At 47.4% G+C, this 15,663-nt stretch overlaps 1 protein-coding gene across 1 annotated transcript; it reads right to left on the bottom strand.

Moving 5' to 3' along the window:
- Window positions 1–1,109: 1,109 nt before the first annotated feature.
- Window positions 1,110–14,615, bottom strand: c37h22orf23 (chromosome 37 C22orf23 homolog). The gene is made up of 6 exons (XM_055662951.1): window positions 14,333–14,615; window positions 9,994–10,056; window positions 8,516–8,695; window positions 5,485–5,619; window positions 3,261–3,361; window positions 1,110–1,418 (listed from the first exon to the last, which is right to left on the bottom strand). The coding sequence occupies exons 1-6, from the start codon at window positions 14,613–14,615 to the stop codon at window positions 1,320–1,322; spliced, it is 861 nt and encodes a 286-aa protein (XP_055518926.1). The 3' UTR covers window positions 1,110–1,319.
- Window positions 14,616–15,663: the final 1,048 nt, after the last annotated feature.

Here is a 15,663-nt window from a genome sequence, read left to right as displayed (position 1 = left end):
AGATTGCAAATGAATGCAATACATGAACGATCTAGATGTCCTTCTTCACTGTCCATGAAAGGTTAACCAGTGGCTGCAACAAGTAGTTTATAGAGAGTTTAGTGGAGAGATACAGCATGAGACGGCACAATGGTGCAACGCCAGAGACCTGGGTTTGATCCGGACTACAGGTGCTGTCAATATGGAGTTTGCATGTTCTCCCTGAGATCACTTGGGTTATCTCCAGATGCTCCGGTTTCCTCCCACTGATCACTGGTTGGCGTAGACTCGGTGGGCCAAAGGCCCTATTTCCATGTTGTATCTGTAATCTAAACTAAGCAGGCCCTTCAGCCCAGTAGGTTCATTGATCACACCCATTCTATATTATCCCACTTTCACTTTGGATACCTACACACTAGGGGCAATTTACTGAAACCAATTAACCTACAAACTTGCACGTCTTTGGAATGTGGGAGGAAACTGGAGCACTTGGAGAAAATCCATGTGGTCACAGGGAGACCATGCAAACTCTGCACAGACAGGTCAGGATGGACCCTGATCTCTAACGTTGTGAGGCAGCAGCTCTACTGCTGCACCACCGTGATTAATGGGTTGACTAGTTAGAAAGGAGTTTGGAAACATGGCCTTTCCTGTAAGGGGATTGGGGTTTAAAAATAGCTCATGAAGAGAATGACTTTGAATTGATAGATTTGTAGGAGTGGAGCAGTGTAGCCCTTAAACCGGTCAGTGAGAGAGGGAAGGACGAGACAGTGTCTAATGGAGTGAGCTGGAGGTTAATGGAAGGTGGGCAAAAATGCTGGAGAAACTCGGCGGGTCAGGCAGCATCTATGGAGAGAAGGAATAGGCGACGTTTTGGGTCGAGACCCAAGGGTCTCCACAGCTCTCCATAGATGCTGTGTCACCTGCTGAGTTTCTCCAGCATTTTTGTCCACCTTCCATTTTTACAGCATCTGCAGTTGTTTCTTGAACAGGAGGTTGGTTAATGGAGGTCATTCACTGGTCTTGGTCCAGGAATGATTCTGGGGGTGGTTTCTGCTGCCTGCTGACTGACCAGAGTACCTTTAATACCTGAAATAGAGAAAATAACACAGAAAACCTCTCAATGTTCATCGTTACTTAACGTTTTGTTTGCTATTTTACAACTGATTCCAGATGGGAAAAGAACAATGCACTCACTTCTCTCTCTCTCTCACTCTAGTGTGATATGAGTGGACAGCTTCTGCAGCGGGTCCAGACCTAGCTGAGAAATGTGATTGTTTCTATTATATGAGTTCCTCAGGTAAGTTTTAATTGTTTTTATTTTGATATCTGGTGTAAAACTATGAGCATGCATATTCTTTCTTCATCTTGTCCATCTCCATTTGTTGCTTCAACTCACTGCTCCTCCTTCTGTCGATCTGCTCCATCTCCCGCAGTTTCTACAACGGACACACATGTTATTCGACAAGAGCCAAGTAACCCGTGAAGATTATTCTCCCTTGACTAAACCTGATGCACACTGTTAATATGATAAACCACTGGATAGTCTGAAGAAGGGTTTCGGCCTGAAACGTTGCCTATTTTTTATTCGCTCCATAGATGCTGCTGCACCCGCTGAGTTTCTCCAGCAATTTTGTGTACCTACACTGGATATTCCTGTCTGGATCATTCAATAGTTCATGGCAATAGGGGCTGAAGAAGTGGACGGAGAGAGGTCGGAGTGAGTGAGAGAGAGAGAGAGAGAGAGAGAGAGAGAGAGAGAGAGAGAGAAGGTATGCAGGGAATGAGAATGAGCTACAAGAAACTGCAGATGCTGCAATCCTGACCAAAACACAAAGTGCCGGAAGAACTCAGCAGGTCTGACAGCATCTGCGGAAGGAATGGACAGGAGATGTTGCAAGTCGGGGCCCTTCTTCAGACTGGGAATGAGAAGGGGTGAGGGGTCCACTGGGAACAAAGAGTGTTTTAAGTATTCACTGGTTCTCGATTCCCCCACTCTGGGCAAGCGACTCTATGCGTCTATTCCTTTGATGATTTTGTACATTATGAATCACCCCTCATCCTCCTGCACCCCAAGGAATAGAGTCCTAGCCTGCTCAACCACCCCCAATAGCTCAGGCCCTCGTGCCCTGGAACCATCCTTGTCAATCTTCCGTGACTTCACTTAAATTCGGCTTCACTTTAATTCCACACTCACCAAGATCTGGAGACAAGCAACCCACTCTTATATGTACCTGCCAGGAGACAGCTAGTGACCTCGCCCCATGTCCTGCAGATACACCACCAACCTAGTTAAGGCAATGTGAACAATGGCTACATGTCTCCTTCAATGGAGAGCTGTAGCTCTGTAGATGCTTCCTCAGTTAAGGGCCCACTTTCCCGAATTACTCAGGAATTCTTCCGAGTTTCCCCTTGATTCAAACTCGGAGAATGTCCGTAACGAGTCCGTAGGAGTCCGTAGATATATCGTAGCGGCCCGTTATGCCAACCGTAGGTACTCGGGGCATCAGGTAAGTCGGGACGTTTTTTCCAGCATGACAAAAAAGTCCACGAGTAAAAAGATAGTCGGGAGGAGGAGTTCGTAGATCACAAAAATCTTGATTTTTTTAAAAAGTCCTTTCAAATTGACAGAGGACTCGGGAAAGTGGGACAGGCCCTTTACTCATCTGTGTCCCCTTGAACTTAGGTCAAGACTTCCAGAGGAGGAGGAGGAGGAGGGCTTCATTTAAAAAGTCAAGAGGACTTTTTAAAGACTTTATAGACTTTAGACATACAGCGCAGAAACAGGCCCTTCGGCCCACCGAGTCGGTGCCAACCAGCGATCATCCCGGACGTTAACACTATCCTACCCTTTAGGGACAATTTGCAACTTTTTTACTGAAGCCAATTAACCGATAAACCTGTACGTCTTTGAACTGTGGGAAGAAACCAGAGCACCCGGAGAAAACCCACGTGGTCACAGAGAGAACGTACAAACTCCATACAGGCAGCACCTGTAGTCAGAATCGAAGCCGGATCTCTGGCGCTGTAAGGTAACAGCCTCTGCGCCACCGTGCCGCTCTAAATGACCTGATGGGGAGTATTTTGGGGAGTAAGTCCCATGATGGGAGTAGGTCCAGCTCTGTCACGATCTGACTGTACGCTCTCTCCTGTGTTTGGCCAGGAACCAAACCTAGCACTAGATTCACTCACGGTTGTACCTATGATGAAGTAGACTGCAAGTGCAGCAGAGGGAAATGTTGGAGATGGCTGCTTGCTCCACTATGTTCACCCCACAGTACCTGGGAAATTTCAGTGTGAATGATTCCGCGGAATTCCTTCCCTCGACCGAAAGATTCCATTTGCTCCAGGAACTGCCGTCTCTCTTCAATCTCATCGCACACTGGGCAGGAGGGAAGAGAAGGACAAGAATGGTAACGGCCAACCCATCCCCGACAACACTTGGCAACCCTCAGTACATTCTCAAGTCAACTTTATTTGTTACATACACATACAAGATGTGCAGTGAAATGAAAGTGGCAATGCTTGTGGGATTGTGCAAAACAGCAGAACAGAATAGAACCAGTATTTACATTTAAAAAAAAAAGAAGATGCAACAGCATTTACCCCCTGGTGAGATCAGAGTTTACAGTCCTGTGGGAAGAAACTCCGTTTTGACAGCGGAGGCGTTTGCCTGACCGCAGCAGCTGACCTCCATTTCAGATATTGTACATCCCCAGTCCCTCAATTACCCTTCCCTCACCACCCACCCAGAAACCACCACCTCAATGAAGGCTCATCAGCGTCTTTTCTTCCTGAGAGAGACTGAAGAAGTCCATCTGCTCTGATCCTGGTGAACTTCTATTTCAGACCATGGCATTGCATTGTACATCCACAGTATGGTATGGCAGTCCCTTGCAGATTGGTGACCCCATCCCGGTTCCTCACCCCCTCCATTGAGTCTGTCCAAAGCAAGCCTGTCTGAGGACAGCTCGCCAAGGTTTGCTCTCACCCCATGGATTTACCCTCCTACCAAGCCGGGATGCGCTACAGGTCTCTTCCCCGAATCACAGGTCGAGGAACATCCCGGCATGTCACAATACCAACAACGTACCTCGGTGACTCCCAATCACCACCCCCCCCCCCACTTATTATTATTTATTCAAATCGTTTGCTATGTCGCTCTTCAAGGGAGATGCTAAATGCATTTCGTTGTCTCTGTACTGTACACTGACAATGACAATTAAAATTGAATCTGAATCTGAATCTAATGTTTCATCCACATGCATTACCCCAAGCCATGATCCCCACCCACCCTCACCATCCCATGTACAATCCCCACCGACTCTCACCCCCACAATGGACAATCCCCAACCACCCCCAACGCTGCAAAGCAACAAGCCCATCCTCCCTCACCACCCATGTACGATCTCCATCCGTCCTCACCACCCTTGCACTTTTGCCACCCACCTACCCTCACCACAACACACAATGCCCATCCACCCTCACCGTCCCTACGCACAATCCACACCCAAACCCGTGATCTTCACTCATCCCCACGCACCTCTCCCAATGTACAAGCCTCAACCACTCCCGCCATTGCAATACACAATGCCCACTGACCCTCACCCACCTTCACCACCTCAATGCACTATCCCCACCCACACCATGCCAACGCATAATCCCGGCCCACCCTCTTATCTATAATCTCCTAACACTATCCTAAGGCACGATCCCCTCACCCGAACCAGATTCCCCCTCCAGAGTCGTTACCCCTATAGCCTTGTCTCCTGCTCACTGTACACCCATCCACCTCCCTACTGGCCAACATCTATCTAACCTTGCTACAGTACACGTTCCTCACCCTTACTCATTTTCCCCACCAACTGCCCACTCCAAACCTCCAGCAGAGCATTCTCCCCACCTTCATTCCCTCACACACATGTAACATCCATCACCACATTGTGTGAAATGGAGGGGAAGAGGGGTGGGGCTGTGGGGTGGGGCGAGAGTGGATACTGGGGCATGTTGGTAGAAACAGAAACATAGAAATTAGTGCAGGAGTAGAGGCCATTCGGCCCTTCAAGCCTGCACCGCCATTCAATATGATCATGGCTGATCATCCAACTCAGTATCCCGTGCTTCATACCCCCTGTCCCCTTAGCCACAAGGGCCACATCTAACTCCCTCTTAAATTGGAACTGGCTTCAACACCCTCAGAGAGTTCCAGAGATTCACCACTTCTGTGTGAAAAAAAGTTTTTCTCATCTCGGTTTTATTCCCCCCTTATCCTTAAGTTCCCCTTGGGACTTCTCGGGAACAATCTTCCTGCATCTAGCCTGTGTTTTGTAAGTTTCTATAAGATCCCCTCTCAATCCCCTGGGTGCTGCCAGTTTCTTCCAACCAGAGCACCTGGATGAAACCCACGCAGTCACAAGGAGAAGATGTAAACTCCACACAGGTCAGGATGTCTGTCTGGAGCTGTGAGGCATCAGCTCCACCAGCCGCTCCAACAGATGTACTTACACTCGTCGAAACGGTCAATTTCTGGCTTCTCTTCCTCTTCCTCCTCTTTGTGTTTTTGTTTCGTGTCTGGCGTTGGACCGTCCTTCCCAGTCGCCATAATGTTTTGCAGCCGCTGCTTTTCTCTCTCCAAGTTTCCTGTAGTGTAACCATACATTGGTCACGGTGAACAAGTGAGAGAATGAGCACCAGGAAAAGGCAGAATAGACAACAGGTGCAAGAGTAGGCCATTCGGCCCTTCAAGCCAGCACCGCCATTCAATGTCCCCATATCCCCTGACTCCGCTATCTTTAAGAGCCCTATCTAGCTCTCTCTTGAAAGTATCCAGAGAACTGGCTCCCACCGACCTCTGAGGCAGAGAATTCCACAGACTCACAACTCTCTGTGTGGAAAAAGTGTTTCCTCTTCTCTGTTCTAAATGGCTTACCCCTTATTCTTAAACTGTGGCCCCTGGTTCTGGACTCCCCCAACATTAGTAAGTTGTAATTAGTAAGTTTGCAAATAGCTTGATATAGATAGTCAAGAGGATAGTCATAGCCTACAAGAAGATATAGATCAGTTGGTATATCGGGCAGAGCAATGGCAGATGGAACTTAACCCTGATAAATGTGAGATAATGGCATTACTTTACAAACTGTCTTAAGAATTTTTATGTATAGATTTATTTACAGAATAATGACCTTGAAAATGTAATCATCTTGGTCTTATCAAAGATAAGGTTTAGCACGACACGCTACCAATCCCAGCTGTGGAGACATTGGTATAGTTGTCTCGTTGTAGGACACTGATTTTTTTCATTCTTGATCTTCAACCATGTATTGTGCTCTTATATGTAATTTATGGTGCTTTTGTATGCAATTTATTCTATGTAATGACTTGTCTTTCATCTGGACCTTGAGTCTGTAATAAAAAGTAAGTAAAGCCCCTGTCCCACATGTGTCCTTCACACGCTAATTACGCGACCTTGTCGTCGTGTTGAGGTGCACGGGTATCGTGTGGGCCGTGCGGGACGGTGGCATGGAGAAGCGTGGAGCGGTATGGAGTATGGAGTGTGGTATTGCGCGGCGCTCCGGGATTTTGTAGGGAAACAAAATCTTTGCGCGTCTCCGGTGTGATGTAGCGTGTACGCGCGCAGACGTATTGCGGTCCCACGATACCCGTGAGCCTCAACGCGATGATCTTCCCCTCTACTTTTCTAGCTGTCTTCCTCCCTCTACAAACAGCCTGAAGAAGTGTCCCGACCCAAAACATTATCTATCCATGTTCTTCAGGAGCGGCACCATGGGGCAGCGGTAGAGTTGCCGCCCTATAGCACCAGAGACCCAGGTTCGATCCTGGCTATGGGTGCTGTTGGTATGGAGTTTGTACGTTCTCCCTGACACCTCATAGGTTTTCTCCGGATGCGCCGGTTTCCTCTCGCACTCCAAAGACATGGAGGTTTGTACATTAACTGGTTTGGAAAACAAATTGTCCCTAGTGTGCAGGATAGTGCTAGTGATCACTGGTCGGTGTAGACGGTGGGCGGAGGGGCCTGTTTCCATGCTGTGTCTCCAAAATCGAAAGTCCAGGGGTGTTGCCTGACCCGCAGGGTTACTCTGGCACTTTGATCGGCCTAGGGGTTCAGGACAGGGGCACAAGAGTATGTGAAACAGGGGTTGATTTTGGCTGATTTGTTATGTAGCCAAGAGCGCCATCACCAGGAAGGTCACATTCTGTCACTGCAAAGATCCGGACAATAGTCACAGCTCTGAGGAAAAAGCAGTGAGTCCGAAGCCCAGGCTTTGGACAAATGTTGAAGATTTCAGCAAAGGCTTGAAAAGGTTGCAATTTACAAATGGATACATTTTAAATCAGTAATTTTGAAAGAATTAATCATTTAAGGTTTTAAAATGTGTTTAATGTTTTATTCTGGGCCTCCTCAAATGTTTCTGTACCTGAAGAAGAATTGGTTAATAACAATATTTTCTAAAAGCATTTGTGGGAAATTCTTAGCATAGCTTGATTATTATTTGTTTCAGGAAGCATGCATGGAAATAGGATGTCTGCGAAGGGTGCTCAGCATCGCCAAGGACTGCTCTCACCCCAACCATGGACTGTTTACCCTCCTACCATCCGGGAGGCGCTACAGGTCTCTCCGTTGCCGAACCAGCAGGTCCAGGAACAGCTTCTTCCCTGCGGCTGTCACACTACTCAACACTGTACCTCGGTGACTGGCAACCACCCCCCCCAACGGACACTCCTCCCACAGGAAAAACACTATGACTGTATGCACGTAAATAGATTTATTTATTGCTCGTATCTCTGTCGCTCTTCCAGGGAGATGCTAACTGCATTTCGTTGTCTATGTACTGTACACTGACAATGACAATTAAAGTTGAATCTGAATCTGAATCTGATCTTTTAAAAAGTGCTGAAAGTGAGAAGCAGATTCTATGGTTATGGTGAAGGTGCTATGGTAAGGATGAAGTTGAATAAACTTGTTCAAAATTGTTTTTGAAGATAAATGACTAAATTCTTCCTCATAGAGATACAGCACAGAAACACGCCCTTCGGTTCAACTTGCCCATGCTGACCAAGATGCCCCATCTATGCTAGTCCCATCTGCCTATGTTTGGCCCATATTCCTCTAAAACGTTCCTATTCATGCACCTGTCCAACTATCTTTTAAATGTTGTTATAGTATCCGCCTTGTGTCTTTGGACTTTACTTTAGACTTTAGTTCAGAGATATAGCACGGAAACAGGCCCTTCGGCCCACCAAGCCCGCACCAACCCTGTACACTTACACTATCCTACAATTTTTACTAATGCCAATTACCTGGTTCCTTTATCATTGTAACTTTTTTGCATATCTTTCATTCATTTGTTCTATATCTCTCTGCGTTTCACTTTCCTCTGACTAGTCTGCAGAAGGCTCTTGACCTGAAACATCACCCATTCCTTCTCTCTAGAGATGCTGCCTGTCCCGCTGAGTTACTCCAGCATTTTGTGTCTGCCTACAAACATATACGTCTTGAATGTATCTGATCACCTACTTGTTGGTCGAGGCCGAAACCTTTCCCGCTGGTATGCATCACCAGCACGGCAGCTTTCTGCAGTGCGTAGTTGTGGCTTGGTGGGTAGCTGGGCTCGGACAGGGGTGGCTGGTGGCAGAGGAGTGGAGTCTAAAACCAGGCTAGAAGTGGGATTGCAACTCACAGGTAATGAATCACCCTCTGTAAATAAAACAGAAATAGGAAGACAATAAACACAGTCTTTAGCAAGATTTTCAACAAAGAAGAGGACAGATTAAAACAGCACAGGAGACCATTTGGCCCATCATTCCTCTACCTGTTATGTGAAAGAGCTATTTTGTTAGTCAGGTTTATCTGTTTTTCCTCAAAGCCTGACAATTTTCTCTCCTCATATCATTTCATACAGCATAGAACCGTACAGCACGGTACTAGGCTCTTCGGCTCACGATGTTTGCGCTGAACACTTCATTTTGTAAATTAACAGATTATACCAATAACCTGTGTAGAAGTAGTTCTCATCTAATGCTCTACATTCAATTATCTAAATACACATCTTCTGGTTTATTATTCTGCCTACTTGGAAATAGTTGCTAATTATCCTGAAATCCTTCAAGATCTTGAATGTACTCATACCTTTATCTAATCTGAGGGGCATCAACTTGGTTTCTCAATGTTTGTCTACTTATCTTTTATCCTAGTTATCATTTCAGAAAACCTTTATATTCTCAGTAATCCTTGCCCTTCTTCCTAATGTATGGTGCCCAGAACTGAAGACACCACGCAACTTTGTTAGTTTTCTTTGCCTTCATTTACACATTTTGAACAGTAGTTTCTCGTACATAACAACCTCCAGCCACCTTGCCTGTTCTTGCACTCCCTTTAAAGATGTACTAATCAGTTTATATTCCTTACGTCATTCTTTCCATAAAAATTTCTCACAGCAAAATGCCTGTTAATTAAAAAAATTAGTCTGCGTTGCATGAAGAAGGCATAGCGAAGAATGAAACAGCTTTACCACTTTGCATGTTGAGTCAGCATCAAATATTTCTAGAGTGAGACAAAAATGCTGGAGAAACTCAGCGGGTGAGGCAGCATCTATGGAGTGAAGGAAAAAGGCAATGTTTCGGGTCGAGACCCTTCTACAGCTATGGAGTGAAGGAAAAAGGCAGCATTTCGGGTCGAGACCCTTCTACAATCTATGGAGTGAAGGAAAAAGGCAACGTTTCGGGCCGAGACCCTTCTACAGTCTATGGAGCGAAGGAAAAAGGCGACGTTTCGGGTTGAGACCCTTCTTCAGTCTGAGAGGATAGGTTTAATAAAGAATGAAGTTCCATTTACCTTGTTCCATTAACATTCTTAGGGTAAGCCGATCGTAGCTGAGAAACAGAGTGCAACTTTCTGCACGCTGTTGCATAAAAAACACTCGCAGAGGTCAGGTACAACATGAGAATGCATTTACTGTTAAATACAGAGTGAGAAGCAAGAGTGAAAATACTGACCCTGGAGCCTCCTGTTAAGTTGCCTCAGCTGGAACTTATTCAGTTTGGATTCATGCATCATCTCTGCAAGAAGACAGATGAGAAGAGTCAGGCACTAAGAGCAGGAATCCTGGAACAGCAGTAGAAGATGTACACAATATGCCTGGAGAACACCTTCACTCAGTCCGCCCGAACCTACCTGATCTCCTGGTTGCGAAACACTTTAATTCTCCTTCCCATTCCCACACAGACCTTACTGTTAGAAACATAGAAACATAGAAATTAGGTGCAGGAGTAGGCCATTCGGCCCTTCGAGCCTGCACCGCCATTCAATATGATCATGGCTGATCATCCAACTCAGTATCCCGTACCTGCCTTTTCTCCATACCCTCTGATCCAGAGTGACAAGGGCCACATCTAAAATCCCTCTTAAATATAGCCAATGGAACTGGCCTCAAACTACCCTTTGTGGCTCCAGAGATTCACCACTCTCTGGAAAAAGTTCTTCATCTCGGTTTGGATTCATCCTTAAGCATCATCTCTGCAAGAAGAACAGAATTTTGAGAAGTTTCTATAGTCCCCTCTCACTAAAACTCTAGCAGAATCCTGGAACAGTCAGTAGAAGATGTACACAATATGCCTGGAGAACACCTTCGCTCAGTCCGCCCGAACCTACCTGATCTCCTGGTTGCGAAACACTTTAATTCTCCTTCCCATTCCCACACAGACCTTACTGTTCTAGATCTCCTCCATTGTCAGTGAGGCTAAATTCAAATCGGAGGAACAGCACCTCACATTTCGCTTGAGCAGCTTACAGCCCAGTGGTATGAGAATTGATTTCTCTAACTTCATTGGCATTCCTTCTCTCTCCATCCCTTCCCCACCCAATTTGCACCAGCTTCTCGTTTTCATGTCACAAACAGCCCGTTTCCTTTATCATAATTTCTTTTTTTTTGCATATCTTTCATTCATTGTTCTTTATCTCTCTACATCATCATCTATATCTCTCGTTTCCCTTATCCCTAACCAGTCTCAAGAAGGGTCTCGACTCGAAACGTCACCCACTCCTGCTGTCCAGAGATGCTGCCTGTCCCGCTGAATTACTCCAGCATTTTGTGTCTATGTCTGTAGGCAGCTCTGTTTCCTCTTTCCATTTATATATATACTTCTCTCTATTACCCTGGCTTAGTGCTACTCTTTCTGTGCACGTTTCACAAAGGTAGAATTAAAACAACACTGCCTGTTCTACTTCGTTTCAAGAGGAGCTGTGCTTGATGCCATAGCCCTACTTTACAGTTATAGCCCTGTAAAGTTCCTCAACCACTTCTCCCACTCCTGCTTAAAATTAGTAGGAAGGAAGTGCAGATGCTGGTTTATACCGAAGTTAAACACAAAATGCTGGAGTAAATCAGCGGGTCAGACAGCAACTCTGGAGAAAAGAAACAGGTGATGGTTCTGGTCAGAACCTTAGGTCGTGTCAGACCCGTGTCTGAATAAGGGTTCCGACCTGAAACGTCACCTATTCCGTTTCTCAAGAGATGCTGCCTGACCCGCTGAGTTACTCCAGCATTTTGTGTCCATGTTTAAAACTGTTCGCAGAAGTAGTTTCCAGTACAGGAGTGTACCCAATCCAGATTTTTTGCCAGTGGTTTAATGTTCATGTTTCTTGAATTCAATAAATTGTGTTAAATTTTATTTATCCCCACTGATTTTAAACTTATGCTACTGTAAGGATGTCGTCAAGCTTGCTATAGGAGGGATGTCATTAAGCTGGCATGAGTGCAAGATGATTTACGTTGATATTGCCAGGACTTGAAGGCCTGAGCTATAAGAGGAGGTTGGGCAGGCTAGGACTTTATTTGGAGCGGAGGGGCTGAGGGGTATTTTTATAGAGGTGTGTAAAATCGTGAGGGGGATAGTTAGAGTGAATGCACAGTCTATTACCCAGAGAAGCGTAATCAAGAACCAGAGGTCATAACTTTAAGATGAGAGGGGGAAACATTTAATAGGAACCTGAGAAGCAACTTTTCCAAACAGAGGGTGGTGTGTGTACGGAAAGAGCTGCCGAGGAGGTAGTTCACACAGGTACTATAACAACATTTAAAAGACATTTGGACAGGTGACGTTTCGGGTCAGAACCCTTCGTCAGTCTGAAGAATGGAAATGCTACAGCTGTCGCTTTATCTCCCCCCCTCGACTCCATCCAAGGACCCAAGCAGTCTTTCTAGTTGAGGCAGAGGTTCACCTGCAGCTCCTCCAACCTCATCTATTGCATCCGCTGTTCTAGGTGTCAACTGCTCTACATCGGTGAGACCAAGCGTAGGCTCGCCCAACACCTCCGCTCGGTTCGCAATAACCAACCTGATCTCCCTGTGGTTCAGCACTTCAACTCCCCCTCCCATTCTAAATCTGACCTTTCTGTCCTGGGCCTCCTCCATTGCCAGAGTGATGACCACTGTAAATTGGAGGAACAACACCTCATATTTCGCTTGGGTAGTTTACACACCAGCAGTATGAACATTGACTTCTCTAATTTCAGGTAGTCCTTACTTTCTCCCTCCTTCCCCCTCCCTCCCCCTTCCCAACTCTCCCACATAGCCCACTATCTCCGCCTCTTCCTTTCTTTTTCCCGTCCCCCCGCCCGACATCAGTCTGAAGAAGGGTCTCGACCCGAAACGTCACCTACTCCTTTTCTCAATTGATGCTGCCTCACTCGCTGAGTTTCTCCAACATTTTTGTCTACTTTCGATTTTTCAAGCATCTGCAGTTCCTTCTTAAACGCTCCATTCCGAAATGTCACCTATTCCTTTTCTCCAGAGATGCTGCCCGACCCGCTGTGTTTCTCCAGCATTTTGTGTCTATCTTTGGAATACAAAGTGATGGAAACTCTGCTATAACCACATGAAGGTCAAATGTGATAACTTTTGATTACCGTTGACAGCTCCACAAATTACTGTAGGGAGAGTTTTTTGGCTTTAAAGTGGCCCCAATGCAGATTCACCAGAATGATACAAATATGGATAAAATTAGAAAGTTAGGCTGTGTAGACTATATTTATTTTTCATTGAATGCAGGAAAAAAGAGGCAGTCTAATTGGCAAGTCTATAATGATAGGGCATATCCTCAGAATTCAATGTGTTGGGAAGAACTGCAGATGCTGGTTTAAATCACGGAGATACAAAATGCTGGAGTAACTCAGCGGGACAGGCCGCATCTCTGGAGAGAAGGAATGGGTGACGTTTCAGGTCGAGACCCTTCTTTAGACTCAAACTAAGTTGTTCCAGTGATGTCAAAATGAATATGGGAAATCTGGAGCTGTTTCTGCTGTTAAAATCTGTTGATGTTCATTGAGAAAACCACATTGTTTGTGAAGTAAGGGTATGGGCTGCCCAGATCAGCACTGGTTCAGCCTCCTCCAGTTGTTCTATGCACAGTGCTTCTCTTTCTCTCTCTCTCTCTCCGCTGCCGTCTGCTTAAATCTGGTTAGTTACACTCCTCCTCACCCTCATTGACTGTCCCTCATCCTTCCTCACCCCTCTTCCTGTCCCTCCTCCACACCTCACCTTATTGCTCATCCTAACCTCAACCATCCTCCTCTCACTTTGATCTGCCCCTCACTCTTACCCCTCCTCCTGCCCTCTGCCCCATCAGCTTCCCCCCTCCTCATGCCCAACATCTCTCAGCCTGCCCCACATCCACTTGACCCTTGCCTCTCCTGTCCCTCACCTTCCTCCGCCTGTCACTCACATTCTTCATCAGCACTCGTTCAGCCCTTCGCCTCCTACCCCATCCTGCCCCTCCCCCATCCCTCACCCCGCCCCTCTCGCCCCTCTATCCCTCACCCCCTGCCCCTTATACCTGGGTCCCTCACCCTATCCTCCTCCTTCTGCCCCTCTCCTCGCCCCTTATCCATCCCTGTCCCCTCATCTCCCCTTATCCTCCCTGGTTCCCCTCCCTCATCCCCCAATTCCTCCGCCTCCTCCCCCTCTTCCTCCCTCTCATCCTCCCCCTCTCCACTCTCATCTCCCCCCTCCTCTCTCTCTCTCTCTCTCTCTCCCTCTCTCTCCCCGTCCCCCTCCCCTCTCCCCTCCCCCTCCCCCTCCCCCTCCCCTCTCCTCCCCTCTCTCCCCCCCTCCCTCTCTCTCTCTCTCCCTCTCTCCCCCTCTCCTCCTCTCTCTCTCCCTCTCCCTCTCTCTCCCCCCTCTCCCTCCCTCCATCAACCTCTCTCCCTCCCCATCTCTCCCTTCTCTTTCCCCTTCCCCCCTCTCCCTCTCCCTCTCTCCCTCTCTCACCCCCCCTCTCTCACCCCTCCTCCTCCTTTTCCCTCCCCCTCTCCCTCTCCCCCCTCGCCCTCTCTCACCCCTCAGCACATCCACGGTCTCCCTGGTGTACGGGGCTTTGACACAGTTCGAGAAGCCGCCGCCGGTTTGCATCTGCTGCCGGCTGGACATGCCGCCGGTGCCGCCGCTCGGCCCCTCGACCCAGTCTGTCCCGCCCGAGGCCCGGGCCGTTGCCGTGGCAACGCGACCGCCGCCTGCGGGGGCGGGGCCTGCCTGGAGGGCGATACCACCAGCGGCGCGGGGGTGGGGGGGCGCGGGCCGTACCAATAGCACTGCCAGTGTGGGGGTGCACAGCCACTGCATCCAGTGCAAGGGGGAGAGGGAGAGGGGCACCCAGTCCACTGGATCTAATGGTGGGGTCAAGGCAACAACCCAACCTGTGGGTCCAGTGCAGGGCAGGATAACAGCTAGCAGTCCATGCACTGGATCCAGTGCAGGTGCTCTGGAATAACCAGTGGCTGGGGAAAAAATCCTCCACTGTAAAAGATATCTGGGTGTAGCGGCAGATGCAAAACTAATATAGTCATAGAGTCATACAGCGTGGAAACTTGCCCACACCAACCATGTCCCATCTACACTAGTCTCACTAGCTTGCATTTGGCCCACATCCCTCTAAACCTATCCTATCCATGTACTTGTCTAAATGTTTCATAAATGTTGCAATAGTCTGTGCCTTAACTATCTTCTCTGGCAGCTCCTTCCATACACCCTTTGTGTGAACAAGTTACCCCTCAGATTCCCATTAAATCTTTCCCCCTTAATCTTAAACATTCGGGCTCTGGTTCTCAATTCCCCTACGCTGGGTAAGAAACTCCGTGCATATACCCGATCTATTCCTCTCATGATTTTATACACCTCTATAGGATTATACACCTCATTCTCCTGCGCTCCAAGGAATAGTGTCCCAGCACTGCTCAACCTCACCCTACAGCCCAGACCCTCGAGTCTTGGCAACATCCTCGTATATCTTCTCTGTACCCTTTCCAACTTGACAACATGTTTGGGGCTTTGGCTCCAGCTGGGAAAGGAGAATTAACTTTAAATGCTGTTACTAACACCATCCACACGGTGAGAATGTCCTTCTGTCTCATTATGTTCTATAATTCACAAGTTATATGAATTTGCTCCCTCGATCCAATATGGGGAGATACTGGGGAGCTGGGGAAATACTGAAGGCCCTGGATCCAGTGTGGTTTGATAAGGCTACAGACATATAACTATATAACAATTACAGCACGGAAACAGGCCATCTCGACCCTTCTAGTCCGTGCTGAACACATAATCTCCCGTAGTCCCACATAGTCTCCTCCTCAAGGGCCACACACAGTGGCGATAGAGTTGCTGCCTTACA

This window comes from Leucoraja erinacea, chromosome 37, assembly GCF_028641065.1.
Source record: "Leucoraja erinacea ecotype New England chromosome 37, Leri_hhj_1, whole genome shotgun sequence".
Taxonomy (NCBI): domain Eukaryota; kingdom Metazoa; phylum Chordata; class Chondrichthyes; order Rajiformes; family Rajidae; genus Leucoraja; species Leucoraja erinaceus.
Note: the sequence above shows the minus strand (reverse complement) of the source record. Positions and strands in the feature narration are given on the sequence as shown.

Coding starts and splice junctions, on each gene's coding strand:
- c37h22orf23 (XM_055662951.1), bottom strand. CDS start 14,615: ATGCAGTGGCTGTGCACCCCCACACTGGCAGTGCTATTGGTACGGCCC. Junction 10,057..14,332: donor GACCGTGGATGTGCTGAGGG/GTGAGAGAGGGC, acceptor GTCTTCTTGCAG/AGATGATGCATGAATCCAAA. Junction 1,419..3,260: donor TTCACACTGAAATTTCCCAG/GTACTGTGGGGT, acceptor TGTCCGTTGTAG/AAACTGCGGGAGATGGAGCA.